Consider the following 27,983-nt stretch of genomic DNA (forward strand, 5'->3'; position numbering starts at 1 on the left):
ACACCCTGGCATGAGGCAGACAAGGACTCCAGGCACCAGTGTGGGATTGACAAGATCTGTAGTTGAGGGGGGGGAGGCGAGCGAAGGACAGAAAGACAAACAGACAGATGGAGGAGCATGCTGCGCCGCAACGGCGCTCAGGCCAGGTCCTTGAAGGCATCGAGGTTGAAGGCTGTGTCGAGGAGCCGCTGCAGCTCTGTCAGGTGGGTTTTCTTATTGCCAGTGGCAGGGGCAGCTGCTGGCTCCCGCCCTGCATACCTGCCAGGGAGAAGGTGGGCCATGAGAAGGGTCTGTACCAACCAATTCCCTCCCAGCCTCACAGCCACCCCCTGCATCCTTACCAGACAGGCTTTGCACGGTTGATGGTGGTGCGAAGCCGGGGTTTGACATAGTCATAGTAACCCTGGTTCTTGTGCTCCTCCTGGCACCACACCAGCTCAGCAGCTGGGTATTTCTGGGCTTCCCGCTGGAGGAGGTCAAAGGGGAACGGGGAGAGCTGCGGGGGACACAGAGTGGTGTCACAGGAGACATGGGGCAATGTCTCAGGGGCTGCAGAACCCCCAGCCTGCAGACATGGCCGTAGCTAGACCCTGCTCACCTGCTCCACCCTGGTGATGGCCACGTCGGCCTCCATCTGCCGGGCCTTGCGCTCACGGGTCAGGTCATAGTACACCTTGCCAGTGCAGAACAGCACCCGCTTCACCTGCTCAGGGTTCTGGGCTGCAGGGCCACTGTCAGGGATGACACGGAGGAAGTGGGTGCCTGCCAAGGAAGAGAATGGCACCCTGAGCCACAGCAGTTCATAGCACTGTGCCAGCAGTCACTGCACCCACATCCCATGCCAGTCCCTTCCAGGACCCTGAGAGGCAGAGTCAGTTGACCCAGGTACAGGCACAACTCCCACTACAAACCATCACATGCCACTTGGGGCTGCCAAATCCCAGTGGCAAGTGGCTGCTGATGGAGGAAGCACCATGGAGCCAAGTCTCCCAAGGGTGCCAGGCTCAGCCCTAATGAGGTTCTGGTGTGCCAAGGAGAAGGCCCTGGCCTCACTCGGCCAGCCTCCAGCATGGGGAGGCTGCTGCCAGGCAGACTTTACCGAAGGCCACAGGCTCCTGCCCTTCACCCTGCCAAGCGGCATGGGGGGAACACAGGCAGCTCTGTGCTACTCGTACCTGGCAGCATGTCGTCAAAGCTGGAGCGGGCTTCAGGGTGACGCAGCAGCGACTTTGGAGTGAAGATTATCAGCTGGAGTGGGGGAGAAGAGGCCGAGCAAGGTGGTCAGCCCTGCCAGAAACACCTCCCCTGCAAGCCAGTGCTGGAGCAGCCACCTACCTGCCCTCCCCTGCCCATCCTGCCTGAGCAAGGGAGCAGCTGCCAGAGATTTGCTTCTCACTCAGCTGCAGTGCTCTGCTAGATTGGGCACCCATTCCCAACAGCACCAACCATCCCAGTTGGGATGTCCCCTGGGGAAGAGGTGGAGGGCCTACCAGGGACCTGCCTGTCCCATGGCTGGAGCTGGCTGAAGTAGGTTATGTAGCAGTGTCTGTTGGCTCCAACAGCCCTGACCTCCCCGTGGAGTTTGGGAAGGGGTCACAGCCCTTGCAGACCACACGAGACAGCAGCCGCACATCAAGCACCAAGCCAGTCCTGAGCACCATGAGGTCCTTGGCCAGGCAGCAGCCAACTGCCCATGTCTGAGGTGCAGGAAGAAGCTGCCCCCAGCCCAATCCCAGTCCAGGGAAATATCCAGCAGAAAGACAGTACCCTGCCCGGGCACCAAGCTGGGCACGGAGCTGCTGGCACTGACCGGTTTGCGGAAGGGCAGGAGGATCTGGCGCCGGAGGACGTGGAAGAAGTTGGCGGGAGTGGAGCAGTTCACGACGATCCAGTTGCACTCATAGAGCTGACGCACATCAAAGTCATCCAGCTTCTGCCTTGGCCAGCACAGGTGAGGGGATTTCAGGAAACACAAGGTAACTCTTGGCCTTGTGGCTCCAGCAGCAGGCAGAGGAGTGCTCCCCAGCCCTCCCTCCCCTCCTTCCTCCCTCCCCCCTTTCCTCACTCTTCAGAGCACACAGAGACCCACAGAGATCTGGGAGAGGCTCCAGGGCTGTGCCCTCCACCTTGGTCTGGCCATGGGGGTGGCCAGCAACCCCCTCTCATGCCACTTTCAGGGCCACCTCTCCCTTGGACTAACTATGCCACAGCCCCAGGTTCTGTGGAGGTGCAGCCTGGGCACCAGGTTCAGGCTCTTTCACCAAACTCTCCGGCCCAGCATGAGACCAAGGCATCCCATGCCTCCTGCCATCGGCTCCCACTGTGCTAAGCCCACATGAGTGTTGCTGCCCTCCACTGAGCCCAGTCCAGGGCACAGGAGGACCAGGCTGAGCACCACACCATGGGGGCCACCACTCACAGGGAAGACATCGGGATCATCATTGCACATCTGCAGGAATCGCTCTGGGCGGGCAGAGGAGTGCTCGGGACCCTATGGGGACCAAGAAGGGGGATGGTCATTGCAGGCCAAGGCAAGCATGAGAACCTGAATTCAGGCACTGCCACATCATGAGCGGTGCCACTGCTGTCCAGGGTTCCACCTCCAGGGTGAGCCAGGGGAGTCCTTACCATGCCCTCCATGCCGTGGGGAAGCAGCAGGACAATACCGTTCTGCCTGACCCACTTGGCCTGCCCGGGACAGATGAACTGGTCGATAATGCATTGAGCAGTGTTGTGGAAATCCCCAAACTGGGCTTCCCAAAGCACCAGGGCATTGGGACTGGCCATGGCAAAGCCCAGTTCAAATCCTGAGGAACGGAAGAGCAATGAGAGGGTTGGGTTACCCTTCCAGAACAGCCTTACCCTGGGCAGTGAGCACAGACCTACTCACTCACCCAAGACGCCGTACTCTGACAGGGAGCTGTTGCAGACAGTGTACGGAGCCTGGTTGGGCCAGAGGTGGTTCATGGGGATACAGGTCCTCTTGTCCACATTCTGATCATGCAGGACATGGTGGCGATGGCTGGAAAAGGGAGAAGAGTAACTTCATCATCAGCCTTTGGATCCCTTCCAGAAGGGCTGGAATTGCCTTTAAAACCTCCAAAAGCAGGGCTTTACCTAAATGTCCCCCTCTCAACGTCCTGGCCACTCAGGCGGATGTGGATGCCCTCTTTGAGCAGGGAGCCAAATGCCATGTACTCTGCTAGGGCCCAGTCGACTGTCCGGTTCTTCACCATCTCCCCACGGGTTTTCAGAATACGGCTCAAACCTGCCGAGACAGGAGCCAGTTCATAGCCAGCACGGGACAGAGCTCCAGTGACACCAGGTTTGTTCCACAACCAGCCCACGGACTGACAGGCTGCAAGTGCCATGGGCAGAGGAATGGATTCACCTCTTCTGGAGGGATGAATCATGGATGAGGAATCAGGACTGCAGGGAAGGATCAGCTCCAAAGAAGAGCTGTTTCTTGGTTCACTTCCCTTACCCATAGCTCCCTTGTGAACAAGTTCTCCTAAGAGTCTGGCTGAGAAGGAACCTTAAAGATCATCCAGCCCAATCACCACCATAGGGATTTCTTGCGCTACAAGGGACACCTTCCAGGAGACCAAGTTACTCCGAGCCCTGTCCAGCCTGGCCTTGAACACTTCCAGGGTAGCCACAACTTCTCTGGGAAACCTATACCAGGGCCTCACCACACTCACAGGGAAGATTCCTTCCTAATATCCCGCATAATACTGCCCTCTGGCAGTGGGAAACCATTCTCCCTTGTCTTGTCACTCCATATCCTGGTGCAAAGTGCCTCTCCATCTCTCTGGAAGCTCCTTTAGGCATTGGAAGGGTCTCTAAGGTCTCCCTGGAGCATTCTTTCCTCCGTGCTAGACACACTCAGCTTTCTCAGAGTTCCTGCACAGGGGCTCCAGCACTGCTATCATTTTCAAGGCCTCCTATGGACCTGCTCTAACAGGTCCAGGTTTTGCTTGTTCTGGGGCCCCCAGTGCTCCAGGCAGGGTCTCAAGAATGCAGCACCCAGAGGGAGGATCCCCACCATTTCCTGCTGCCTACCCATACTGAAGCAGTCCAATATGTCCCTTCCTTCCAGGCCACATCCGAGCCCTATCTTATATCTCTCTGGAACAAATGTCCAGTCTGGCACAGCTTTCACAAGTTCCTACCTCCATGGATAGTGAAATCCTCCACTGGCACCGAGCTGGCCACTTGACCAATGTGCGTCAGGTCCTCTTCATTGAGGCCAGTGGAAGGGCAGGTCATGCTCCGGGGCTGCCCATCCAAAGTGAAGAAACCTGTCAAAGGAGAAACACCATGCTGCAGGAGATGTGCCAGATCCATGGCAAGACCTCAGGTCACGGACACCCTCAAGCAAAGGTAGGGACACCAGGAACAGGAACAGCACTACTAACCTCCCCTGTGGGGTGGCTTACTAGAAAATCTCTGCCATGGATCTAGAGAGGCCTGGTGCCTTGCTATGGCCTCCAAATCGCTGCTAGTGCCTTACCTGGCCAAGGTGAGTCCAGCCAGTGCTTGATGTGCAAGATCTTCTCATCCTTGGATCTGGCATGGGCCTCCTCACAAATCTTATCGTACTTGGCAATTTCCTCCTGAAAGGCAGAACCAAGAGGGAGAAAAACATTAACAGGGTATCTCCAAATGAGGGTGTTGAGCCTGAGTACCTTGGTAATCTTGCAAGGGTGCTGGAAGACAGAGATGGTCCCCACTGCAGGAAGTCCCAGAGCTGTGCAGTTCAGCCTCAGAGAACACAGCCACAGCTGGGACCCCTGTACCCCAAGGCATAGCTCTGCTACGCTCAGAGCTGACATCTTATGTCCAACCCTACTGATGCTGAAAGGTGGTGCCAGGGCAAGCAGGGCTGGCAGAACCTCTGCGTTGCGAGCTGCCCAAGCAGCAGAACTGGGACAGGATCTGCCCCAGATACTCGTAGCCACAGCAATCCCGAGCACTGAGACCTGCCTATGCTGCAGTGGCCCAGAGCTCCATGGCCTGTTCCACACTGATCACACGGTGATCCTTGAACTAGATGTTCCTGCACTTTTCAGAGCTGGCACAGTTCAAGGACAAGCTTTGGCTCTGAACTCCATTGCTGCAAGGTCTGCAGCGCATGTCCAACCCCAGCACAGCTCTGCCATCTTTAGGTTACAAGCACAGGAATGTCGTTCTTGTAGGCCCATGTGGGACCTTCATATGGTTCACACCCAGGTGAACCATCAAAGTAGTTTTCCCTGGAGATGCCACCAGCAGTTTTCCCCTTTCAGGCCCCACAGATGGTACCTCATACTCCGGCTGATTTACCACACCCTGGGAAATCAGCAGCTCTGCGTATTTCTGCAATACTGGCTTCTGTTTCCGGATCTGTTTGTACATCAGGGGTTGCGTGAACATAGGTTCATCCATCTCATTGTGCCCGTTGCGCCTGTAACAAACCTGCCAGGAAAGGAAAGATGCCTGCCTGTGACCTACCACTCCAAAAGCACTTGGCAGCTACCTGGGTCATGTGAGGGAGGGTCCTAAACAGCCCAGGAGGGTCCCAAGCACACCCATGGCAGAGTCCCAGCTTCAGGGACTTGTGCCACATTTCTCACCAAGTCCACCACCACGTCCTTGTGGAAGGTGCTTCGCCATTCTGCTGCCACATTGCACACATAGACAACGGCCTCAGGGTCGTCTGCATTAACGTGGAAGATCGGCGCATTGACCACACGGGCTACGTCGGTGGGATACGGGGAGGAGCGGGCCATCCGAGGGTCTGTCGTGAAGCCAATCTGTAGCAAGTGAGGGCAAACAGGATAAGCACAGTGTTACCAACTGCATTTGGGTTACAGCTTTGCTATGCAGCTCCTTCTTTGGACACTGATATCAATCACAGCTGGCTCAGCATGAGGCAGCTGCACTCTGCTGTCCCAGGAAACTGTCCACACAGCTCCAACAGCAGCTCAGCTGCAGCAGCTGGGCTGCAGATGCACAACCTGCCTGTCTCCTGTGTCTGGACACAGTGGCACATCCTGATACCTGCTGCAACTGTGGGGACAGGCTGGTCCCAGTGAAACACCTCTGGCTTCCGTGGCAGTAGACAGGATTGGCCCTGTCAGACCTCACACACTGAGCATCACCTCTGCATCAGACTGGGCTCAAAAGCTGCTGTTGTTGAGCAGCTGGGTGAGAAGTACCCCCTGCTGACCCCAGGTTAGGGCTCCTGCTATGAACACCGGCAAGGGAAACAGCTTCTGCTGGTTCCAGCTACTCCCTGCCCCAGAGCCTGCAGTGACAGCTCTGCCAGGGACCCACAGGCACAGGGAATTTGCTCCTCACCTGGTTGTTGACCACAACATGAACAGTGCCGTGGGTGGTGTAGGAGGGAAGGTCGCTCAGGTGAAATGTCTCGTACACAATGCCCTGCCCCGCAAATGCAGCATCTCCATGCAGGAGGATGGACATCACCTGGGAGATGGGAAGCCGTGGCGGTCATCAGGGACAGAGAGCAGGGCACCACCAGGAAAGGGCCCAGCTCTCCTCCCCATGAGCTTTCAGCATCCCAGAAAGGACATAGAGCAGCTCATCAACACATCCAATGCCTTCCCAAGGGATGTGAAGGGAGTCAGCCATGGCTGACACACCACTGGGCAGAGACTGTGGCCACCAGACCCCCCCAGCAAGGGCAGCACACTTGGGGCACCCTGAGCAGATAGCAAAACAACACACGGTATGCCCCAGCTGGGCAGCAAGTCCCATTCCCAAATACATACATCCCAAAGCAAAGCCTTTTTCTCACTGGGGGAAGAACAGAAGAAGCTCTGTTCTCTCACACTTTCAGCCCAGAAGCCCCATGGGCAGCAGCGGGCCCAGGAGCTTCAGAGCCACTGACGTTATTTTGCCACCATCCCAGGGGCTGGCTAAGGACACCGCCTGCCAGGCAAGGACAGGATCAGTCTATTTATATCCAGCCCTTGGGGTGTAGGAGGAAGAGAAGCACTTTGGATCTCACTCTTCCACTTCTTGGGATTGGAGACAGGTCTGCAATGAATCACACAGCAAACAGCTCCCCCCAGCCCCTTCCCACCAGGGTTTGGAGAACTGCCTTCTGTTGCCAGCTCCAGCTTTCCCAGTCCCAGGAATGGTTATCTCTAGTCACACTGAGATCCTGCTGCCAAGCCCTCCAAGGTGTGGTGCTTGGATTGCCTTGGGGTTCCCCTCATGTCCCTGTCTTCCAGTCAGGGGTTGTGCATTTGCTGTGCCCACAGCCCAGCTCAGTTCAGAGATGAAGAAAGCAGCAATGGGAGCCTAGGGTGGGCAAGCCCCTCCCAAAGTTATCTCCAAAAACAAAAGGGAAGGATGGGGGAGCAAAGTCAGGGTGACAGCAGGGGAAGGGGCACACTGAACAGAAAGCAGACAAGTTACTTCACTTTCCCACCAGCCTATCTCCACCAAAATCCATCCAGCCTAGGCCACATCACTACACACATCTGAGCAGCACTCACCTTCTTTCCCTCCGTGTCTCCACAGTAAAACTGCTCTGCCTTAGTCTTGCCTTGAACAACAGGATCAGCTGCTTCCAAATGAGAAGGATTTGCCACCAAGGAAAGGGTGATGTTCCTGTCAGTGACGCGGTTAATCCGCCGGTGGTACATTCCCAGGTGGTACTTCACATCACCGGAGCCCTGGTGGAGGGAGAAGAGAGTCACCCCAGGAGCATGAGCAGCTTTTGGGGCATTGTAGAAAGGAGACAGAGGAGTGCTGACCCCAAGGCTGGAAGAGGGAAGCATTTTTTGGAGGTACTGCCACAACACAGCAGGCACTCACTGCAGGAGCTGAACTGGCACTCAGGAAAACCTGTTCCAGGTGCCAAACCACTGCCAGCTTCATACATGCATCCAGTTGATCTAAATACAGCTGAAGGTGTGGGGGATGAAGCAAGTGTGTGGTCGGTTGGGCAAAGACCCTGAATAACAGGTAACGCTTGCCTGAGCTCTACCCACTCTGCAGCAGCATGGCCATCCATGGCACCATTCCCAATATGCAGCCAGGTAGCCCATCAGGGCACCTCGAGGCCCCAGGCTGCTGCTTTCTCACCTTGAAATCCCACTGAAGGTCATGGCAGGATCAAAGCAGCCCAGCCCAGCTTCCCAAAAGCCAAATCATCCTAGCTTATGATGATGAAGCTTTGGAGCATGAGTTTATTGCAGTGGCAGAGCTGCTTCTGGAGCTGCTTTAGAACCCCAGATGGGGACCAGGGGCACAAATAAACTTCTGCTCCTGGCCACCTCTCAGCAACCACCCCAAGGCTGCTTCATGTCCTGGAGAGCTGCCAACAGCCAAGTTTGTGCTGGAGACAATGGCACATGTCACCCCCAGGACAGGCAAGGACAGACCAGTACTGGCACCTCTACAAAGGCTCCCATCACCCAGGTATGCTTGCAACGTGGAAATCCTTGCAACACCACTGCCACTGAGTTACACCAGAAGCAGTGGCACAATCCAGCCACAGCCCTTGGGGACTGCTCAGGGACAGGCAGCAGCAGCCTGCTGCAGGCAGGGGAGAAGCTCACCTCATCAGCAGCCTCCAGCTTGGAGTCAAATTGGCAGAATATCTGCTCCAGCTCTTTCCTGATCACGTTGGCAAGAACATTCAGGCGTCCTCTGCAAAAGCAAGGCCACTGCTGACAGCCACTGAATGCTGATGGTGATCTACAACCCCCACTGCCACAGGCCACGCCTCCTGTGATGGCTGTGGGGTCACCCAGATACAGGGACTCCCTAGGAGGAATCTGAAGATGTCTCAGCACAGAGATGGTTTGGACAACACCACATCCTACATACTTGCTGAGATGTCCCAGAGTGGGTAGGTGCTGGGATTCCAGCATGATTCCAGCTCTGACCTCAAGCCACCACCCCTCTCCAGAAGAATTTACAAAGAAACTGTAAAGATCCTGATGAGCAGAGAGCAGCCAAGGCCTGAGCTCTCCAGCTGAGGTTCATCACCAACCAAGATCAATTTGGTGATGGTAGAAACCAGTGTGCCCTCCAGTACCAAACCCCAGCAGCATCCCCCCACCTTCTACTCGCACCAAGCAGCACCATGGCTAGAGGCAAGGTTACCTGTGGGGCATTCCCATGATCACATAATCCACTCCCTTCTCACTTGACTTATCAATAATGGTCTTTAAGGCTGGGATCAGCACTTCGCATCCCTCCAGACCAAAACGCTTCTCTGAAGACCATTTCCGATGGAGGAACTCCTCAAACCTAGGAGGCAAAGGGAGGGAGGGAGGGATCAATGAGGGCAGAAAGCAGAGAAGAGACAGGGACTGCACCAAGGGAGCCACAGCACTGACTGATGCTCAAGCTGGTACCATGCAGCGCACAACAGTCACTTCAGTGTCTTCCCACAGAGTTCAGCTGGCCATTCCCCCCCACTCCAACACCATGCTGCACTTAATCCTTATTTTTAGACCTTTTCTTTCAGGATCATCCATATTTTCAGGCTGTTTGCCAACACCTGAGCCTGCCAGACTGGCAGCTCAGTGGCTTCAACCTGCTTATTAAGCTGATGGCGACAGAAGATGTCAAGATGTGACTCAGCTGGTGACTGCATCACTTTGGCTGGGAGCAAACCTCCTGGGGAAGATATGGAGAAGGTGAAGCCCCCCCAGGGTACCTGGTAGAGCGGACCAGCCTGGCCAGCAGCGTGCGCTTCTCTTCATTGGTGAACTGCATGATGCCTGGGGTCTCAAACTTCTGCCGGATCCACTGGCACTGCTCCAGGTCGTTGATGAACATGAACTCCACGCCAATGTGCTGGCAGTATGCCATCTGCTCCAACGGGAAATGAGGGGCCATCAGACAACAGCCAGGGCTTCAGCACCTCAAACCCCCAAAGGACTGGCACTTGCAGCACCCTGCTGGCTTACAGGGCCCCTTTACCCTTTCAGCCAAACAGCCCTTCTGTGACAGCAGAGACATCAACCCTCATGCCTGGCAGCTGGAGGCGCATCCTGGGGGAAAACTAGCTGCCAGCCCTGCAACAGCCCCACTTTAGGAGCCTTGTTAGGAGTTGTATTCAAGGGGGATGTGGCAGGACACGTTTCAGGATGCTGCAGGGCAGCTTGGACCGTGCACATGACCCAGCATCAAGCTGTTTAATTCCCCTTCCCTGAGGGGCCCACAATCAGTCCCTTAAACCCTTTACATCCACCTCAGAGGAGAGATTTTCCCTCTTCACGGCATCACTGTAAGCAATCCAAAATCCTGTATCACAGGGCAGGGGAGAATCAGAGGCAACTCCTCCTATAATGAGGAGCCCATTCCTGCAGATGGGCTAAGATATTAGCACAGTTTTTCTTCTTCCAAGGTCAACTAGTCTCAGTAGAGATCATCTGAGCAGCCTGCAGCGTGCCTGAGAGCTACTTGAGATCAGTTCAAGCACAGGAGGGGATGAAATTTGGCAGAAAAGGGGAACTGCCTGTACAAGCTGGAAGCCCCAGCCCCAGGGGTCTCAAAAACCCTCTTGGCCTGCACTAAGACCCTCTGATGGATGCCCATGCAGGACAGCAACACTGCTGCAGTGCCTGAAGAGAGGAACACTGGAGTATCCAGCCCACTCTGGTGCTGTGCAAGTACCAGCTGCTGCTTCAAACTGGAAAGCATAGCTGGAGAGCTTTCAAAAAAGGCAATATCCAGCTGCCTGGGTTTGCTCCACCTTGGGCAAACCAAGTGCGTTGCTGCAATGCAGCAGAAAGCTGGAGACAATCAGAGCTGAGCAGGTTACTCAAGGTGACTCTTGTGAGTGGGGCGAGTGCTGAGAAGCAGTTCCCTAACTGAAAATCTTAAAATGTTCAGGTTGACCCATGAATTTCCAAAGACAACTGCTCTGCCCCTGCCCCTGGCTGCACACAGATCCGGTGAGACCCCTGCCCTCCTCACCTCCAGCCGACGGATGATTTCCCGGAGTGGAAGAGCAGATTCATTTCCACCGATGAAAGTGGTTGTGGGCAAGTGGAAAACTTTGTCGAGGTCAGATTCATCCAGACCATAAAAGCCTGCAGGATTTATCATGGGTGGGAGAAGCAAGAAAAAGAAGGAAGGAAGAAGGACATGGATACCATCACACAGGGACCAGGTACATTTGGGAGAAGTGGAGAAGGGACAAAAAAAAAGCAGCATAAAAAAATAATAAGCATGAAGAAGGTTTATATGGATAAAAACCAAGCCATAATTAAACAAAAAGACATTAAGCACAAACAATGAGTTATTATGGAAGGCACCACAGGAAATGTACCACAAAGCAATGTATATGCATGGAAATGGGCAATTAAAATCCATGGTGAGTCAGGGAGTTTGGGAGCCCAAGAACACAAAAAAGACGCAACTAATTATAACAAAGGGGAGAGAAAAGAAACAGGAATTGAGGAGTCACCGAGCACATCAGAGGTGTCGGCACTTGGCGGGAATTAAAAATGGAAAGTCAACACAGAGAAGGAAACAGTTAAAACAGACACAACCAAACAGACAAAACCCCAAGGAGGAGGAGACAGAGAAGCAAGAAAGAGAAAAGGCAACAGGGCTCTGATGGACTCTCCTGAATAGCTCAGCCTGGGAGCAGGGTGGCCAGCAGTCACTCAGGGGTTCGGCTGCCCAGGTACCCTTTCACCCCAGTCAACAGCTTTTTAATTAGAGCTTTTGCCTAGCTCTGCTCAGCAAACCTCCACCCTTTGGTGCTGACAGCTGATGACTTGGAGGCAGCTCCTGCTCATGGTATAGGGCTGTCGGGAGCTGAGCTGGGCCTGGAGAGGGGCCAAACAGGCCTCAAGAGCTGGAGGTTGGGATTTAGGGCTGCAGGCGAGTCCTGCTGTACCCCAAAGCCATCAGAGGTGCCTCACTACCCGCTGAAGTTCATGGTTGTCTTTGGGGAAACTGAGGCACAGAGGAGGAGGGACAGTGCTGACCTCGCTAAACCAATGCAGGAAGACAGAAGCAGGTCCAGGAACTGGAGAGTCCCATGACCCTTCTGAAGCAGGAGCTTGGACGAAGGAGTCAGTCTACAGCCCTGGCACCTTTTTTAGGCTCCTGCTCATCTCTCCCGCACTCCCAACAAGGCCTGGTCCCAAGGTGTTTCCTAACCTCAGGGCAGGAGCTGCGGTAGACACACATACCACTACTCCTCCCAGCTTCCTCCAAACCAGCCCAGGACCCCAGATTTTAAAGAGGGAGGTTTTAGAGGACCTGTTCTTTTAGAGAGGGGATGGGGAACACCATCTAAGCATGGCAGGGCAGTGTAAACCACCATCCTCAGGGGAATGGGAGGCAAAATCTGGCCCCTCCTGAGCTGGCCCCTTCATTGAACTTCATCTTAAAAGTCTATCCCTTGCTGTCTGGTCAGGAACGGACAGTGAGCTGTAGACAGCCCAATCCCTGGAAGTGTTCAATGCCAGGCTTGGAGCAACCTGGTCTAGTGGAGTGGGTAGTATGAAAGGCCCCTTCCAGCCTAAGCCAGTCTGTGATTCCATGATGAGAGGGCTGGTCATGGCTCATTCCTGTGCAGCCTTGAGGGGCAAGTCCAGAAACTGGGAACGCTCCGGTCAGCCTGTAGGGGACACATTCCTGGCTGCCACTGCTCTTTATTCCCTCTGCTCCTGGGACACTAGAGTCCCAGGAGAGGGAATGAAGCCAGACCCCAGCAGCTCTGCTCCAGAGCTATGCCTAGGAACACTGAACCAGACAGGAGTTGAGAGTTTGGCCCCATGTCTCTGGGACTTCTCTTTGGTTCCCATTCAAACAGGAATCCCAGAGAGAGGCAGCAGGGAGCATCCCACACAAACTGCCTGTTGAAGGATTTCAGGGAATCCTCAGTAATTTGCTGAAGCTTGCAGACCTGCAGCACAGGGCTTTGGCTTGTTCTGCTGTGATGCTTTGAAGACACTCTGGCACACTTTGGGGAGTATCAGATTTTACAAGGAGTTTTAGGACATCTAAGCATCTTTGCTTCTTCTTTGCTGCAACCTGACAGCTCTGACAACACTCGGTATTTATAGGCAGCAACACCATCGGATGGAGGAAGGCAAGGGACGAGCTGCCAAATTTTCCCTGCGACAAAACCAGGAGAAGACAGCTTGGATTTTTAGGAGTCTTGAACCAATGAAGGAGATTGAGGCCTTGTAGAATTAACATCCACAACAAAACATGTACTCTAGCAAGCCAGGCATGCAAACACAGTATAGAAAAGGCCAGTAAGGCTCAAACTGAGGATTTACACAAGGCAAAGTGTCACTAACCACACACCTACATCAAGACTTTGAGTAGAAATTAAAACATGCCACAAAATCAGGAGTGGTGGGAGATGGGAGTGGTCCACTTTACCAGCTCAGTTAATGCCCAGAATAACCTATTCAAAGAGAGTCCTGCACTCCAGAGGGTTAAGGGTTCATTAATTGCATACCTCCTACTGTTAACACTCTCAGCCGCTCCTTGAACACTGCGAGGTCTGGGGAGGGCAGGGAGGGGGGATGCAGAAAGGGAGAAGACAGAGAGATGCAGTCAAAGTTAGTAAAAAAAAATCTGGAACTGTGAAAACTAGTAATGGAAAGCACAAGTCAAAAAAATACAGTATTTAAAATACAGGCAAAATCCATCAGAGGCAAAAGGGCAGGGATGGAGGATGACTACACACTAGGCAGAAGAGGAATCTTGGTGGGAAGTCTGATGAGAGGAGGAGGAGCAGGAGGGGAAGGGGGCATCAGACACTGGGGAGTAGTTGAGCTGCATGGTTTGAGATCTCCTCTTGCTCCTTGATGGGAGAGAGGGTGGCCTGGCATCTTCATTTGCCACCACCGAAAGCATCCTGCCAAGCTGCATCACAGGGAGTGGGACCCTCTGCAGAAGCCGGGAGCTGCCTCCCACCAACACCTGCTCCAGAGGGTTTGCTCTGCTCGTGCTACTGGGAGGATTTCAAGGTCAACCCACAGAGGTAAGGGTGCTGTCTTTGCACAGAGGAGGAGGATTGGGGTGTTGACAAGCAGGCAGTTCATGAGGAAAACAGAAAAGATGGCAGCGCAGCAGGCATGCACAGCCGCCTCTCTGGAGCATGCTTGGTGCAGGCAGGAGTGCCGGCACACTGCAACAGTGGGCAAGCATGCAGCACCAAAGCTGCCTGCCCAGTTAGGTTAGGTGACCCAAGTGCCTCAATCTCACCTAGGTTACAAAAAGGCCTTGGAAACACTTGTCATTTGGGTCAGCAGGGAAAATCAGACACTTCCCCAAAGTGAGGAAAAGGAAGGTGGGAGCACTTCAAGCCCAGGTCCCCGCAGGGGCTCGCCTGGCTCTTCCTGAGCTGGAGGAGGATTTCCATCAATTCCCCTTGGCATGAGGCAGAGGCAGCTGCCTTCCACAGGGAGAAAGACAGACAGACAGACACTTAAGACACACACAGCCTTCCACACACCACCTGGATTTCAGTGTGCTAAGGTACTATTTCTTTCTTTCTATTTTCAGGATCATACTGAGTTCCTGTAGTCATCCTGCCCTTGTTTTACACACTTACCATGCCAGACCAGCTGCAGTGGAAGACCAGGATGAGATTACTTGGGGTTTTTTTTTGTTTTTTGTTGTTTTTGTTTTTTTTTTTTTTTTTTGTTTTTTTTTTAATAGAAAAGACAAGAGAAAGGGGAATTGGGTGGCTCCAGCCCCACCACTCCCCAGATTGAGTAGCCCTGGGCAGGTTTTCTTCCTCTGACATTTTCCCCAAAGATTGCACTGCTTAATCCAAAGAGAGCTTCCAAAACAGAACCAAACCAGTTGCTAAACAAAAGGCAATTGAGAAGAAGGATCAATTTCTGAGATTAACCATCCAACTCATTTGAATCACAGCACTGCCACTTAAACTGTTGGCAAATGTGATCACACTACAAAAGCTGACTTTTAAAGGATTTCGCTGTTCAGAAAGAGGAAACAAGATTGTTTCCAAGTTTCAAAACCACTCCTGTTATTAACCACCCTGTCAAGTGCTACACATCCCTTCAAAGCAAAAAAAAAAAAAAAAAAACAAAAAAAACCAAAAAAACCAAACAAACAAAAAACAAACAAACAAACAAACAAACAAACCCAGCAGGATCCGCTTACAAATTGGCTTTTTCTGCCACAAGCAGGCAACACCCAACCTTAGGCCCAGCTGGAGTTCTGTCTTCTGTACCCCCCACTTCCTGAACACTATTTGCAAGCTAAGTTATTTCAGTTACAGCTAGGATTGACTAGATGAGGTTTTCCAAGATAAGAATATCAAGGGAAAATCTACTCAGTATAATAACTCTTACAGCAAGTTAAACAAAGTCTTTTGCTAAGACCTAGCCACCTGAGTCTGGAGTTCCACCATGAGACACAACCCCAGCATGAGCTGGCAGCTGCCACCATTATATCTTGTTCCCAGGACTCATTATTTCCTATGAATTCATGGATTCTTGAGAAGCAAATCAACACCACTAGCCACAATGACAGGTATTTTAATATGAAAGCCACAAAGGAACAGAGATTAAGCTTAAGGGCTTGCTCAGACACAAGAGATCCCATGCTGAGGCTCCTTCCAGCCAATGCCTATGGACTATCTACACCCGAATGCTTCCCACCACAGTGAGAAGCATGTCAGAATCCAGACTATGGGATGAAGCAGCTTCCTCATCATCCAGTGAACTGGTCCAACCAAAACCTACTCCCTTCCCTACCTCTCCTGGTACATGTAATCCTGTCCGAAGGTCCAGCAGGTCCAGGGCTGGTGTCCCTGTGCTGGTAGATGAATAAGGAATCAAGGCAGTTTACATGCACCGTGCATTCTGATCAGCTGCTTCGATTGGCAAGGTTAGTAATCATCACTGCTGCTCTACTCTACGTTAGGAGCATGAGCATGCCTCTGGAGCACTCGGAGTGCCAGGGAACCACCCTGGGAAGCACCAGTGAGGTGACAAAGAGTTCAGCAACCTCATCCTGGCTAGGAGAATGGTAGCAAACTACAGAAATCAGCTCTAAAGCACATGGAGAGGTGCTGGGTTTAAGCACTTTCAGATCAGGATTTCAAGTCCTGGGAACCACACACACTTCTGTACAACACTCATGCAGCTCTCACTCAAACGCATTGGAATTTCCACCTCTCTACTTCGACAGGAATGCATCCCAAAGCTTCCTTGTTATGATCACCAGTAGGGACTCATAGCTCAGTCTTGGACAAAGGGCAATTAAAGGATTTACAAATGCTGGGGCAAGCTGGAAGTTCAGGAGGGCAGCCTCAGCCCTGCAGAGATGAACCCAGTACATTCACTCCCAGCTCTGAGGGTCCCCAAGGGCAGCAACAGGAGCTGAGAGAACAGGCCTCCAGCTCTCACCAACAAAAAACCTCTCTGCTTTGCCTTTCTAGAAGATGCAATTGCTTCCAGCCCCTCTGGGTTTTTGCTTCTGGGTGAGCAAGATCAGTGATAACACTGATTGGTACTGGTTGAAGAAACATGAACTGAGTACTGGAGTGACAGCCGGAGGATGGCAGGACTGAACTGCTGCTACTACCGGCAACTACAATTTTAGAGTGATCATTACTAAGGAAACTTCAGACCCCTGGCCTGTGAAGCAATCTACCTACGAAGCTGTGAAAGAGAGGGGAGCTCAAGCAATGCAGCACCAACTGCTCTCAAAGCCCTCACCCAGTTTGTCTGTGGATGTGATAATATCGGCTGGAAGGGAGGAGTCCAGATCTGCATCCAAGATGCCCAGTGGATCAAGTTGTGCTACATGATGCCCTCGAATCTATGAAATGCATCAGGAATGGAAAGGAGAACAGGAACCAAAAGGGAGAGAAAAACAAAAGAGGGGAGGGGTAAAAAAGTTAAATTACATTAGAATTAATTTGCAGAGTAATTCTCACCGACGTTTGGAGAAACAGTTACTGGCGCATCATCAAAATTTACACAACTAATGCCGAGAGGATCAAGCTTTGCAATGTGGTGACCCCTGACCTGGAAGCAACAACACAGATTAGTCATTAAAACAAGTTAACTGAAGAGACATTCCTTTAAAAAAAAAAGTTAGAAAATTTCATTCAGAGTTTCCCTCTTTATATTTTCTGCAGAGCTACCCCAATTCTAGCTGCAGCTAATGCCTGCAGAAGTTGGGTTTACTGTGACGTACAGCACATAGGAGAGTGCCAACAGCCATCAGGACTGCTCTGCTCTACCTGACACCAGGTTTGGCAGGGGTACAGGGGGATGGCAAGCTCCTTCACAGCAGAGACAAGGTCTAAGGGTCTCCTGATGCTTTCCCAGTGTCCAGCTTGGGCAGCTGCTCTCTACAGATGCAGTAACTTCACACTGATGGTCGCCTCCTGAGAATCACAGGCACATGAAGAGGCAGTTTGCCCAGAGAACCTGTGGCTGCCCCATCCCTGGCTCATGTTCAAGGCCAGGTTGGATGGGGCTTGTGAAGCAACTTTAAAGGTTGTAGTAGATGTCCTTGCCTGTTGCAGGGGGCCAGCAGGGTGGAACAAGTTAAGCTTTAAGGACCCTTCCAATCCAAACTATTCTGGGATTATATGAATTTTCTGGATTTTGGCAGATATAGGTGTTCTCTTGCCAACAGGGCAGAGAAAACAGGCATTGCCACTGACAGCGATAGCTCCTGAAAGGCCAAGGAACGTTGTCTGAGGAACATTTGCCCAGCTCTGCAACAGGTCACAGCATCCCTCTGGAGAGAGGAGCCCACCGCAGAAGCTGGAGCACTCTCCTGTGAAGGGCCAGGCGTGGAAATAACAAAGAGCTTTTGCACCAAGGGAGTCCTGACAGCTCCTGGCAGCAGCAGTCAGGCCAGGAATTCCGATGCTGGGTCTGAATCCACATTGGGTGCCTCAAAGAATAGGAGGTGATGAGGAGTTCTGGGTTTTTGCTGCCACAGAGGTAGGTACCCAAGGACAGATCCCAGCACATCTCACTGGGCAAACTCAGGTCATCTTGGTGGCCAGCACTCTCCAACTGGTGAGCCACAGGTTATTCCTTGACAGTTTCAAGCTCAGCGATGCTGGGAATGGGGCAGGAAATACAACTGCCATGGTACAGGGTGCAGCCTTCCTTGCAAGCAATACCTTGGGCATCGAATCTGCTACCAGTTAGGAAAAGCACTCGAATACAAGTGGATTATTAAACCTCTTGTACAAACCAGACACAGTGATCTGACCTTATTTACCAGAGCTCATTCCTATTTAAAGCATCCCGTGGGGATTTTAAGATGGGATTTTTGTGGTTTTACCAGCCAAGGAGCCTGAAATCAGCCATCAGCATTAAGGCAAACTGAGAAGAAAGCACCATTACCCCTTGCTCTCTGCAGGGCCAGGTGATACCATAGTCCTGAGCACTGATGGTCACAGGAAAGCTCCTCTGGGCCAGCTCTGTCTGTGAACTATTTGCTTGTCCATCTCTCAGCAAAGCACAGGGGTGAGCCCATCACGTAACAGTCAGCAGGATGGAAGCACACCATGCTGCTCCCCATGGCCAGGATGCTCTCAGTGGGACGAGGAGGATACTTAGTCCAGCAAACAGCTTTGAGATGGGGACACCTGGTGGCTTTCAGATTACCTCAGCAGTTTGCAGGTACACAGAAAATCCTCAAATCAGTGGGAGAAAACACCTTTTTCCCCCACAGGAGCCATGCTGTTTGTTAGTGTCCATATGCAACACAAGCCAAAACAAGGAACAAGAAAGATGCTTCAAGGGCTGGAGCCTCTCTTCTCCAGAGTCAGGCTGGGAGAGATGGAGGTGTTCAGCCTGGACAAGAGACAGCTCCGGGGGATCTCAGAGCCCATTCTAGTGCCTAAAGAGAGCTGGAGAGGGAGTTTGGACAAGGGCCTGGAAGGGCAGGATATGGGGGATTGGCTTCCCACTGCCAGACAGCAAGGTTAGATGGGATATCGGGAAGAAATTCTTTCCTGTGAGGGTGGTGACCTTTTATTTTAGGACCATGGAAGTTCTGTCAGCAACAAGGGGAAGCAGGATGGGTGCTCCATGCCACTGCTAAGCATGGCAGGAGCCCACGGCACTGGGGCAGCATTCCAGACAGCAACAAACCACCCAGTGTGAAGACCTCCCCCTCCCTGCCACCCTGTTTGGATGACAATAGCTTTAATCTTCCTATTGTCCAGCAAAGTATTAGCTGAGCTTCTGCCCCAACAGAGCAGCTGCTCCTATTCCTAACGAGGCAGCTCAGCTCCTATCCCACGTGCTCACCATGCAAACATGTGCATAATTCGCACTAATTCCAGCCCACCTCAGCCACTGCAAGCCCCTCTACAAAAGACGTGACCCTCGTCGGCGCAAAGTCCCCTTACCTGATATGCCCTGATGAGAGATTGCACTGCAAGATGGTCCTCCACCAGTTTATCCACGTTAGGCTGTGCCTGAACCAGGGACTGGGCTTGGGACAGGGTGGAGAGGCTGGTAGTCAGTGGAGGGGGGCTTTGGTAAGCAGTGCCTGGAGCAGCTCCAGCATTGGCGTTGCGAAAAAAGATGTCCCATGACTAGGAAAAAGGAAAGAAGATTGGTGACCAGGGTCTTCACCTGCAGTCCAAACACCTCCTCAAGCCAAGGTTACAGAAGTCTCAACTTTACTGCCAAAGCAGGGGACAGAACTGCCTCCTCCCCTGTACCTCAGCTCCATGCAGCTGCTGCTGAAAGCACACACCTGCCTTGAACAAAAGAGCCCTAAAGCTCTCCCACTATTCCAGCTGCATCACTATCCCACCTCCAATCCATCTGGATTGTTTCTTTTGGCATGAGGCTAACCCCAGAGCCACCCCTCCCCTTGGCAGTGGCACCAGGACAGGACAGAGTGATACCCCATCCCTTGGCTCTGCTCTTGGAACTGCTGCTCTGAGCAACAAGCCCCAGCCTGGACTTCCAGCTCATTTCCTTCTCCCCCGGAGAGGCCACTGCTCTCTAAATACCCCAATATTTTCTGAAAAATATTTCTGCCCTGTAATCAAATACACCTCTTCCTCTTTGAATGGTCTGAATAGCCAGAGACCTAAATCCCAGCATAAGCTGTGTTGTTCAGGCCTCAACCAGCAATGTTTTTATTTTTCTATCTCTTCTTCAATTTTCCCCCATCCTTTTGGTGACACCAATGAGAGCACTACAGAGGTACTCCCATATCAGCTCTCCCATGCCCAGAACGAGGCAGCTGCCTCCTCTGCTCCTACTCCCTTTGCAGATGGGCATTTCTAGGCGTTAAGAAAACAAACCAAAACACCAGAAAAAAGCCCTGGACAGACTTGGTGTACTGTCATACTTTTCCAGCACTGTCTGAAAAGCCTGAAGGTGTCCCAGGCCAAAGCCAAGTTAACCAGTCTCCTTGCAGAAGCACCAACAGATTTGGGGAAGGAGAGAGCCTGGCCAAACAAAGTCCAATCCACATCCTCCCATGAAGTATGTGCCTCATTTCGTGTGCCACCAAATGATGGCAAAGGATGAGGGCACAGCGGAACAGCAGCTGTGCCAGCACAGACCCAGGAAGCTGCTAGACCAAACAAATCCCATGGGATTTGCATGCTGGCTTCAGCCCAAGGCTTTCTCCACCAACTGGGAGCTTGGCATCCTGCACCTTGGGGAACACCAAATACAGCCTTGGCAATCAGAGATGGGCAAAGCCCAGCCATCCCCAGAGTGTTTAAATCAAGTAGAAAAGTGCTTTCAAAGCAGGGGTTGTTTGGGGCAGAAAACAGTTTTTGTCCCCTGGAAGCAGGGTGGAAAGGACTGAAAATCTGCCCTTTGCTGGAGTCGCCCCAGCTCAGCTGCTCTCCCCGGAGCTCCTCCAGTTGCAGCACCCATCACATGCCCCAGGAAGGTATTTCCAGTCCCAATTTGCCCAAACACCCCATTGTCCCATCACATGACTGCACATGGTGAATAAATTTAGAAACAAGTCACGCTAAAGGAATATAAATAAGATCTGGAACATTTTGACACTGTAACTGATAAACAATCACTCCCCCAAGGGGAAAAAAAAAGGGAAGACAGAAAACACCCAACCCTGTTCTGACTGCTAAAGGAAATTTCAGTGGGAAAAGAGGGAGAGATGCTTTTTGTTCCATCCCAGCTCTTCCCTTCCACAGCCTCACAGAGGTCCTGGGTGCCCCTAAAGCCATCAGCTCCTGCAAAGGGAGGGACAAGCACCCAGAGATAGGCTCTGTGCCCTTGGAGAGGGCACATCTCCTTGGGATGGAGAGGAACCTGGCTGAATACTTTGCTTCGTGGTTTAAGTTTGGTTCATGTACAGGCAAATAAAGACAGCCAAGAGAAAAGGAGCACCTGTCAACCTGAGAAGGGGGTGATGGGGACAGGGACGGAGCCAAGGGTGTTGCCTTTACAACCTTCTCCCTTCTGCCATTCATTTCTCTTGGAGTTGCAATTAGCTTCTGTTTTGGAAGAAAAAGTTTATTTTAAATTCTGCAAACAAGGTGTGGCACTTTCACTGAGTGCTTTATTGCTCCACAGAATGTGCCTGTGCCTGGGTGGCACAGGGCAGGGTAGGGCCGTGATAAGGGCCATAAATACATCAGCTTTCAACCTGCTGATGTGGTTTTAAATTCAAGAGAAGCCAAGAGCTATCCCATGGGTTTCTGACAAGCACAAAGGTGCCTCTCGAGCTCACATCTCCCATGGGAGAGGCTGCCCCATCAGAGTTGTCCTGCTTTATCATGGGAAGGAGAACTCTGAACTTAATCCAGCACTTGCCAAAGTGTAATACAGTGTAATAGCAAAGTGTAACAGCAGTAATAAACTCACGGGGTTATTGTCCTCTGACTTTCCTGTGCCCATGGCAGCTCTGTGAGTGCTCTACTCACTTATATACCCTGTATAGATGCATACAGGATATAAGATACATAGATATACATTTTGGGTACAAGAGAGCTCAGATTCAGGGCATTTTTAGACAGTCCCACAGCTGCAACACAAAGCATTAGCCTGGACTAGGTTTCCCAGTGCTCCTCCATGCACTGGCAAAGTGGGATTGGTGAACCAGCCGCCTGCCACACACCAGGATAGTTCAGGTTTTAGGGGGATCCTGAGCTCAGTTCTGTGAGTGGCAGTCAGGGCAGGCTCCTCTATTGAGAACAGTCCCAAACCAGCTCACCAAGCCAAACCAGCACCTTCTGTCAGATTCAGCTTCTGAAGAAGGGTGTGGGCTCATACTGCCATGTCCCAGTTTCTCAGCTAGGACATCAGGCATGCACAGCAAGGGAAGAAGGAGGACATTTCCCATCCACTGCAAGCACTGAGGGTGCTTCAGGCTGGGACGTGGGTAAGGGACACACTGCTTCCTGCTCCTTCCCCTGCCACGGGCTCCAGAAGCATCAACCCTGCTCGGCATGGTCTGCAGGTCTGGCAGCACTTCCTGCTCCAGCAGGGAGATGATGATGAACGTCAGAACTTAAGGCTGCAGGAGGATGAGGAGTAACCTGAACCAAATTTAAGGCAAATTTAACCTTTGCTGAGAGCAGGCAGTCAAGTAGCAACCAATGGGTTCATGCTATGCACATTGCTGTGTCCTTTATCAACCTAGACAAGGACCTTCAGTTTTCTGAGGGTGATGGGATCATCAAACCTTTCAATTTAAAATCCCAAACATTGGCAAGTTAAAAGGTCTGTGTTAAGGGCTGTTTCATGTACAGATCCATGGGGAGACCTGTGTCCCTGTCACCCAGTTCAACCCAAACTCCAGGGCTGCTGCTTAGGGAGGCTGAACCTACCTGAGATGTATGTAGGTACCACCCACCTGCAGCCACAGCTGTTTGGCCACTTTCCCTGAAGCACCCATGATGGTGCTTAGGGTATGGGAAGACAGTGTGGGCTGTACCAAGAACCCAAGCTGCCCAAATGGAGGGAAGGAGGATGGTGTCCCCACTTTTAAGGGGACGCAGTCCCAGGAGCAAGTAGCACTGACTGACCCTGTGGCAGCCCACTGGCACCCGTACCCCATGCCTTCACCTCCCCTTTCTCCCACTCTTCTCTAATTTTTATTATTCTACTGTTATTATTATCCAACTTGAAAACTGGAGTTCAGCTAAAGGATTCCATGCAGAAAATGCCCTAAAATAACCTATTTTTTACTTTCCCTATTTTAAGCAAGCACTAAAGTTTGTTCTGCAGTTTAAACCCCTGGTGTCTACATGGAGGAATTGCATTCAGTGTGCTCAGCTGGGACCATCACACCAGCAGGAAGCCTCAGAGGTTTTTGGTGACAACAGCAAAGACACTCCAGCTCTTCCCAGTTGAACGTGTCCCTCCTCCCTGGAGGAACACAGCACAGCAAGGAGCGGTTGGTCCCTGCACTACACAGGGATAGAAAAGCCTCAGCCAGGTCCCCGTGACAGCCTGACTCCATCCAAGAGCTCCACCTAGGATCTGACCCTCCATCTGGCAGGATAGAGGCCAATGCTTATCAAGGACAGGAGTGGCACTTTCCTCCCCTGGGCAGGGCACACAGGCTGATGAAGCCTGCAAGCCAACACAACCAGAGACAGCTGCAAGCCCAGCCCGAGCACAGCAGCTCAGCACCAGGGGACCCATGAAAAAGCAGAGAGAGGACAAAGGAGTGCAGAGAGGAGCTGGGAAGGAATCTTGGTAAACAGGTCACTTGAACAAGGTGGAGTCCACACAAGAGACAAGGCCAGAATGAGGCCAAGTCTGTAGATCAGCAATCTGGCTTTACACACAACAGCTCAAAGTCAAGCTTAGCTACGTCTGCCCCAACACAGAATACCACCCATGCCTGAGACAAAAAGGAAACCAGTAACGATGTGGAGAATACCCTCCTTGCCCCTTTTCCCCATCCTCCACTCTGGAATCAATCCTCTTGATGAGCCACCAGAGATGGAAAAAATACAGCATTGGGAGCTTGCTACAAGTGGATTCCCAGAAGCCATTCCTTGTATCCGCTTGTGATCCAGGATGCTGCCCATGTCCCAAGCCCACGGCGTTTCCTCTTGAACAGCAAAAGCTCCTCTTGGTTCTTGCTCAAGGAATCACTGCTGTTTCTTTTGGGCAAAGTGAGGCAGACGGACCGTCCACAGACATCCAGCCCCTACTGACGAATTCACTCCTCCTCAAGAGGTGGCACTTACCTGCGCCCACTGTTCAGACACACAGAGAAGTGAAGGTGACGTCCTGGCAAGGTTGATCCTTACCTTATGTACACTTTTGGGATTTTCCAGCCAAGCATAATACATTTCCTCCACATAGTTTGAACTAGTCCCACTCAGAAATGGCTCGGCAGCCACCGGTGCACTGTAGCACCTGAGCTGTTGGAACGTCCTGGGTGCTGCCGGTCTGTGTTGGGAAATTGTCTTTACAGTCTGTGAGGCTGTCAACGGCCTCAGTTTTGCTGCACAAGTCCTTAAGTTAAGCATTTTTGTCCTGTTGCCTCACACAAGTTCCTGTTGAGGGAGAACAGAAAAGTGGATTACAAATTACTGCAAGAGAGCACTGAACAGAGACCACCCCCTCCTCGAGCATGGAGAACCAAGCTTAGGATCAGTTTTTAATTTGGATTAATCCATTCACCCTGTCCCACAGCCAGGTCCCTGATGGCTTGGAAATGCAGTTTTCGCTCAGTACACTCGGCATGGCCAGGTCTGCTTCTCCTATCCCTGGCAGCATGGCATTGTCATCTCCCCTGTCACAACAGTGTGAAGCAAATCTGTTTGGTGGATACCTAACACTGGCCTCGAATGAGCCACTGCACACCAAAGCCACCCACATCTCTTGATTTCAGCTTCTTCCATCACTCTCCTTCCCAGGTTGGTCTGGGCTTCCATTTCTATGACCACTCTGCTTGGCCAAGGTTTTCTTCTTAGTTTGTTGTGATGTGCACCAGGATAAAGCTGGGAAGAAACCATCTACAGGGAAAATCACTTGCAAAGTAGGGGTATAGTAGTGCAAAGCACTTGAGAAGTGGGCTCCAGGAAAGACTGCTGCTCCTCAGAAGGCCAGACCCAAGAATATCAGTGCAGGTGGAAGACCCAGAGAGGGTCTCTCCCCTGCTCAGAGAACCCAGAAAAGTAACCCAGAGTCGGTGTGCTCCTACTTTTGCTGCAAGGTGTGCCACCTTGCAGCTTTCAGTAGGGCATGTCCTGGGAGGCCTGGGGATAGCCAGGGGGTTTGCACAGGGTCAGCCATGGAGTTTTATGCACATCCAACCAACCACCACAGCCCAAGGAAAGCAGTGGAAAACATCCTGAAAGAAGTGCAGGCACTTGGAGCAACTCCTCTTGGAGCTGCCCTTTCCACCCAGCTCCTCCCGCAAGAGGCAGGACCCAAAGCTAGAGGTGACCCAGCTGGCTGGTTTCCACATCCCAGACCAGTTTAACGAGTAGCAGCCCAATGTCAAAGCAGTTACCAGACCAGTTTAACGAGTAGCAGCCCAATGTCAAAGTGTTCACCAGATTAAAATGAAATTTCACAAGGGACTAGAAGAAGAACACACTTTCATGGCTAGCATTTTGCTAGCCAGCCTTCCAGGTTTGTTTTGCTGAATCTAGTTCAGACACTGATCTCTCCCCTGTAGTGACCAATAACAGGACCCAAGAGTTGCATCAGGGGAAGTTTAGGTTAGATATTAGAAAAAGGCTCTTCACCCAGAGGATCTTTGGACACTGGAACAGCCCCCCCAGGGAAGTGGTCAAAGCACGAAGCCTGAGAGTTCAAGAAGTGTTTAGACTGTAACTCTTGGGGATGGTCCTGTGCAGGGCCAGGAGTTGGACTTGATGATCCTTGTGGGTCCCTTCCAACCGAGCATATTCTGTGATTCTGTAGCTCTGGCTGCCCAGCATGACAGGGACTACACTTCCCATTACAAACTATAAGGTTGTTGGGCCTGAGGAAGACCCAGAGTCACCCGAATTCAGACAAAGTGTTTGACAGATTTACCATAGGAAAAAGGGAACCACTTATTGTTTCCACCCTGCCCACAATAACACCTGGCAAGAAAGGCCAGCAGGTGCAGGACCACAAGTGCCACAGCACTGAGGATTCTCCCAGTTCACCCTCATCAGATCTACACAGCAAAACACACACTGTTATTTTTCTGAAAGGCTAAGAAAGTCAGGGATGTTCAGCCTAGAGAAAAGAAGGCTCCAGGGAGTCCTTAGAGACCCCCACAGTCCCTAAAGGGGCTCCAAGAGAGCTGGGGAGGGACTTTAGACAAGGGCCTGGAATGACAGGACAAGAGAGAATGGCTTCCCACTGCCAGAGAGCAGGGTTAGATGGGATACTGGGAGGAAATTATTCCCTGTGAGGATGGTGAGACCATGTGATGGTACAGGTTGCCCAGAGAAGGTGTGGCTGCCCCTGGATCCCTGGAAGTGTCCAAGGCCAGGGTGGATGGGGTTTGGAGCAACCTGGCCTACTGCAAGGTGTCCCTGCTTATGGTGGGGGGGTGGAACTGGATGATCTTTAAGATCCTTTCCCACTCAAAGCATTCCATGATTCTGTGATATTTCAGAGAGCCAACTGAATCTGGTGCCAGAGCACAGGCATGCATATGGGAGGGAAAAAGCTTTAGGACAGAAGTAGCATCATCATCTCCAGTTTCATAATCAGTTTTGGTGCTGTCACTCAGCAGCATCCAGTGACCTCTCTGGAAAACAGTGAGGTTAACACCAGAGTTTGACCCAAAGTGAGCAGAACTAGCTGCTCTTTGAAGATCTCTTGCAGGAAAGGTTAGCTAGGAGCCTGGACAGAGACAGGCAAGCTTGGAGCTGGGATGATTGCAAGTTGGAATAAAATAGAAAACCAGAAGCAAGGACCTCGGAAACCAAGTCTGAGATAAGGAATATCAGGGTCACACAGGAATGCAAAGGTCACACTGGGAGTGCCGACTGAGGAGCGTGTAGAGGGGCAGCCAGTCACAGCCCAAACCTCACCAAAAGGTCATACCTCAGGAATGCCCACAACAGATGACGGCCCAGAGCGCGCCAATAAGCAGATTAAAGTGCTAAATGTGACCCACCGGCAGCTGGGTTGGGGACGTCAGCCTAGAAGGCAGGTACTTGGTAAGGACTTGCGACTTAGGAATACCTCCCAGGTTAAAACCAGCACGAATTCCACCTTCCAGGAAGCGGCGGGGCCAGAGCCACCGGCTGCAGCCACAGCTGATCCAGCACCGGGCACCTTCGGGCCCGCGGCAGGCGAGGGCCTCAGAGCGGGCGGGGGCCGGCGCAGACCCTCCGCGTCCGCTCCTCCGTGATGCTCCTCCCTGCCCGACCCCGGCCCACCAGAGCCCTCCAGAGATGTCCGCGAGGCGCCGCGGGCTCGGACGGCATTCCCCGACCGGGCAAACGGAACGGAGCGGCCCCGCGGGGGGCCCAGGGCGGGCGCGGGGGCGCCGTGAGGCGCGCGGGAAGGTGCAGTGGGCCCCCGCCCCGGCCCCGAGAGCGCGCCAGGCCCGCCTCCGCCCCGTGCCCCCCAATCACCGCCCGCCGCCGCCGCCCGGGCTCGGCGTCCCTCGCTGCCTATAGGCCCGAGGCGAGCAGCCGAGCCTTCCCATTGGCCGCAGGGCTGCCCATCTCGCCACAGTCCCACCCCCCCCCCTCGCTCCCCTCCTCCCAGGAGCCCGGGCGGCGCCAAGGACACCGGGGCGCGACCGCGGGCGACCGCCCCAGCGCGACCCCCGCCCCACTCCGGTGCCAGCCCCGGCCCCCACCCCTGGCCCCGGCCCTCCCGCCCGGCTAGGTCCGGCCCTACCGTCCGGCCCTGCCGCGGAACCCACCGGCGTGTCCGCACACCCCGCTCGTGGTCCCGGCTCTGACAGCGGCCCCGACCGCCAGCCCCGTCCCGCCCCTCCCTTGCGTCACCACGTCGCGTCGCCACGCCCCTTTTGCCACGCCCTTCGATCCCGGCCCAATGAGTCTGCGCCGTCCGTCGAGAAACGGTGGGGCGGGG

The 27,983-nt window shown here is 52.8% G+C and overlaps 1 protein-coding gene across 5 annotated transcripts; it reads right to left on the reverse strand.

Annotated features, from left to right (window-relative positions):
* Nucleotides 1-41: 41 nt before the first annotated feature.
* Nucleotides 42-27,895, reverse strand: OGDH (oxoglutarate dehydrogenase). 5 transcript variants are annotated; one of them, XM_054000750.1, is made up of 24 exons: nt 27,811-27,895; nt 24,230-24,478; nt 19,373-19,561; nt 16,925-17,015; nt 13,463-13,507; nt 10,951-11,066; nt 9,686-9,840; nt 9,127-9,273; nt 8,577-8,667; nt 7,509-7,688; nt 6,343-6,471; nt 5,616-5,795; nt 5,305-5,457; nt 4,514-4,616; nt 4,173-4,301; nt 3,118-3,268; nt 2,895-3,022; nt 2,629-2,807; nt 2,420-2,491; nt 1,811-1,933; nt 1,176-1,248; nt 599-762; nt 342-496; nt 42-258 (listed from the first exon to the last, which is right to left on the reverse strand). In XM_054000750.1, the coding sequence occupies exons 2-24, from the start codon at nt 24,449-24,451 to the stop codon at nt 138-140; spliced, it is 3,096 nt and encodes a 1,031-aa protein (XP_053856725.1). In that variant the 5' UTR covers nt 24,452-24,478; nt 27,811-27,895; the 3' UTR covers nt 42-137. The 5 variants fall into 5 exon arrangements, with proteins under 5 accessions (XP_053856725.1, XP_053856728.1, XP_053856726.1 ...); XM_054000753.1 differs by lacking the exon at nt 27,811-27,895 and adding an exon at nt 27,120-27,405; XM_054000751.1 differs by lacking the exon at nt 27,811-27,895 and adding an exon at nt 27,052-27,138.
* Between the last annotated feature and the right edge of the window lie 88 nt (nt 27,896-27,983).

This window comes from Vidua macroura, chromosome 28, assembly GCF_024509145.1.
Source record: "Vidua macroura isolate BioBank_ID:100142 chromosome 28, ASM2450914v1, whole genome shotgun sequence".
NCBI lineage: Eukaryota > Metazoa > Chordata > Aves > Passeriformes > Viduidae > Vidua > Vidua macroura.

What these genes read in the sequence shown, in the direction of transcription:
- OGDH (XM_054000750.1), bottom strand. Translation starts at nt 24,451, where the DNA reads ATGCTTAACTTAAGGACTTGTGCAGCAAAACTGAGGCCGTTGACAGCC. An exon ending in AACTGTTTCTCCAAACGTCG is followed by an intron (nt 13,508 to 16,924) that starts GTGAGAATTACT and finishes TGCCCTCCCCAG; the next exon opens with ACCTCGCAGTGTTCAAGGAG. An exon ending in ATGTTGTGGTCAACAACCAG is followed by an intron (nt 5,796 to 6,342) that starts GTGAGGAGCAAA and finishes CACTTGCTACAG; the next exon opens with ATTGGCTTCACGACAGACCC.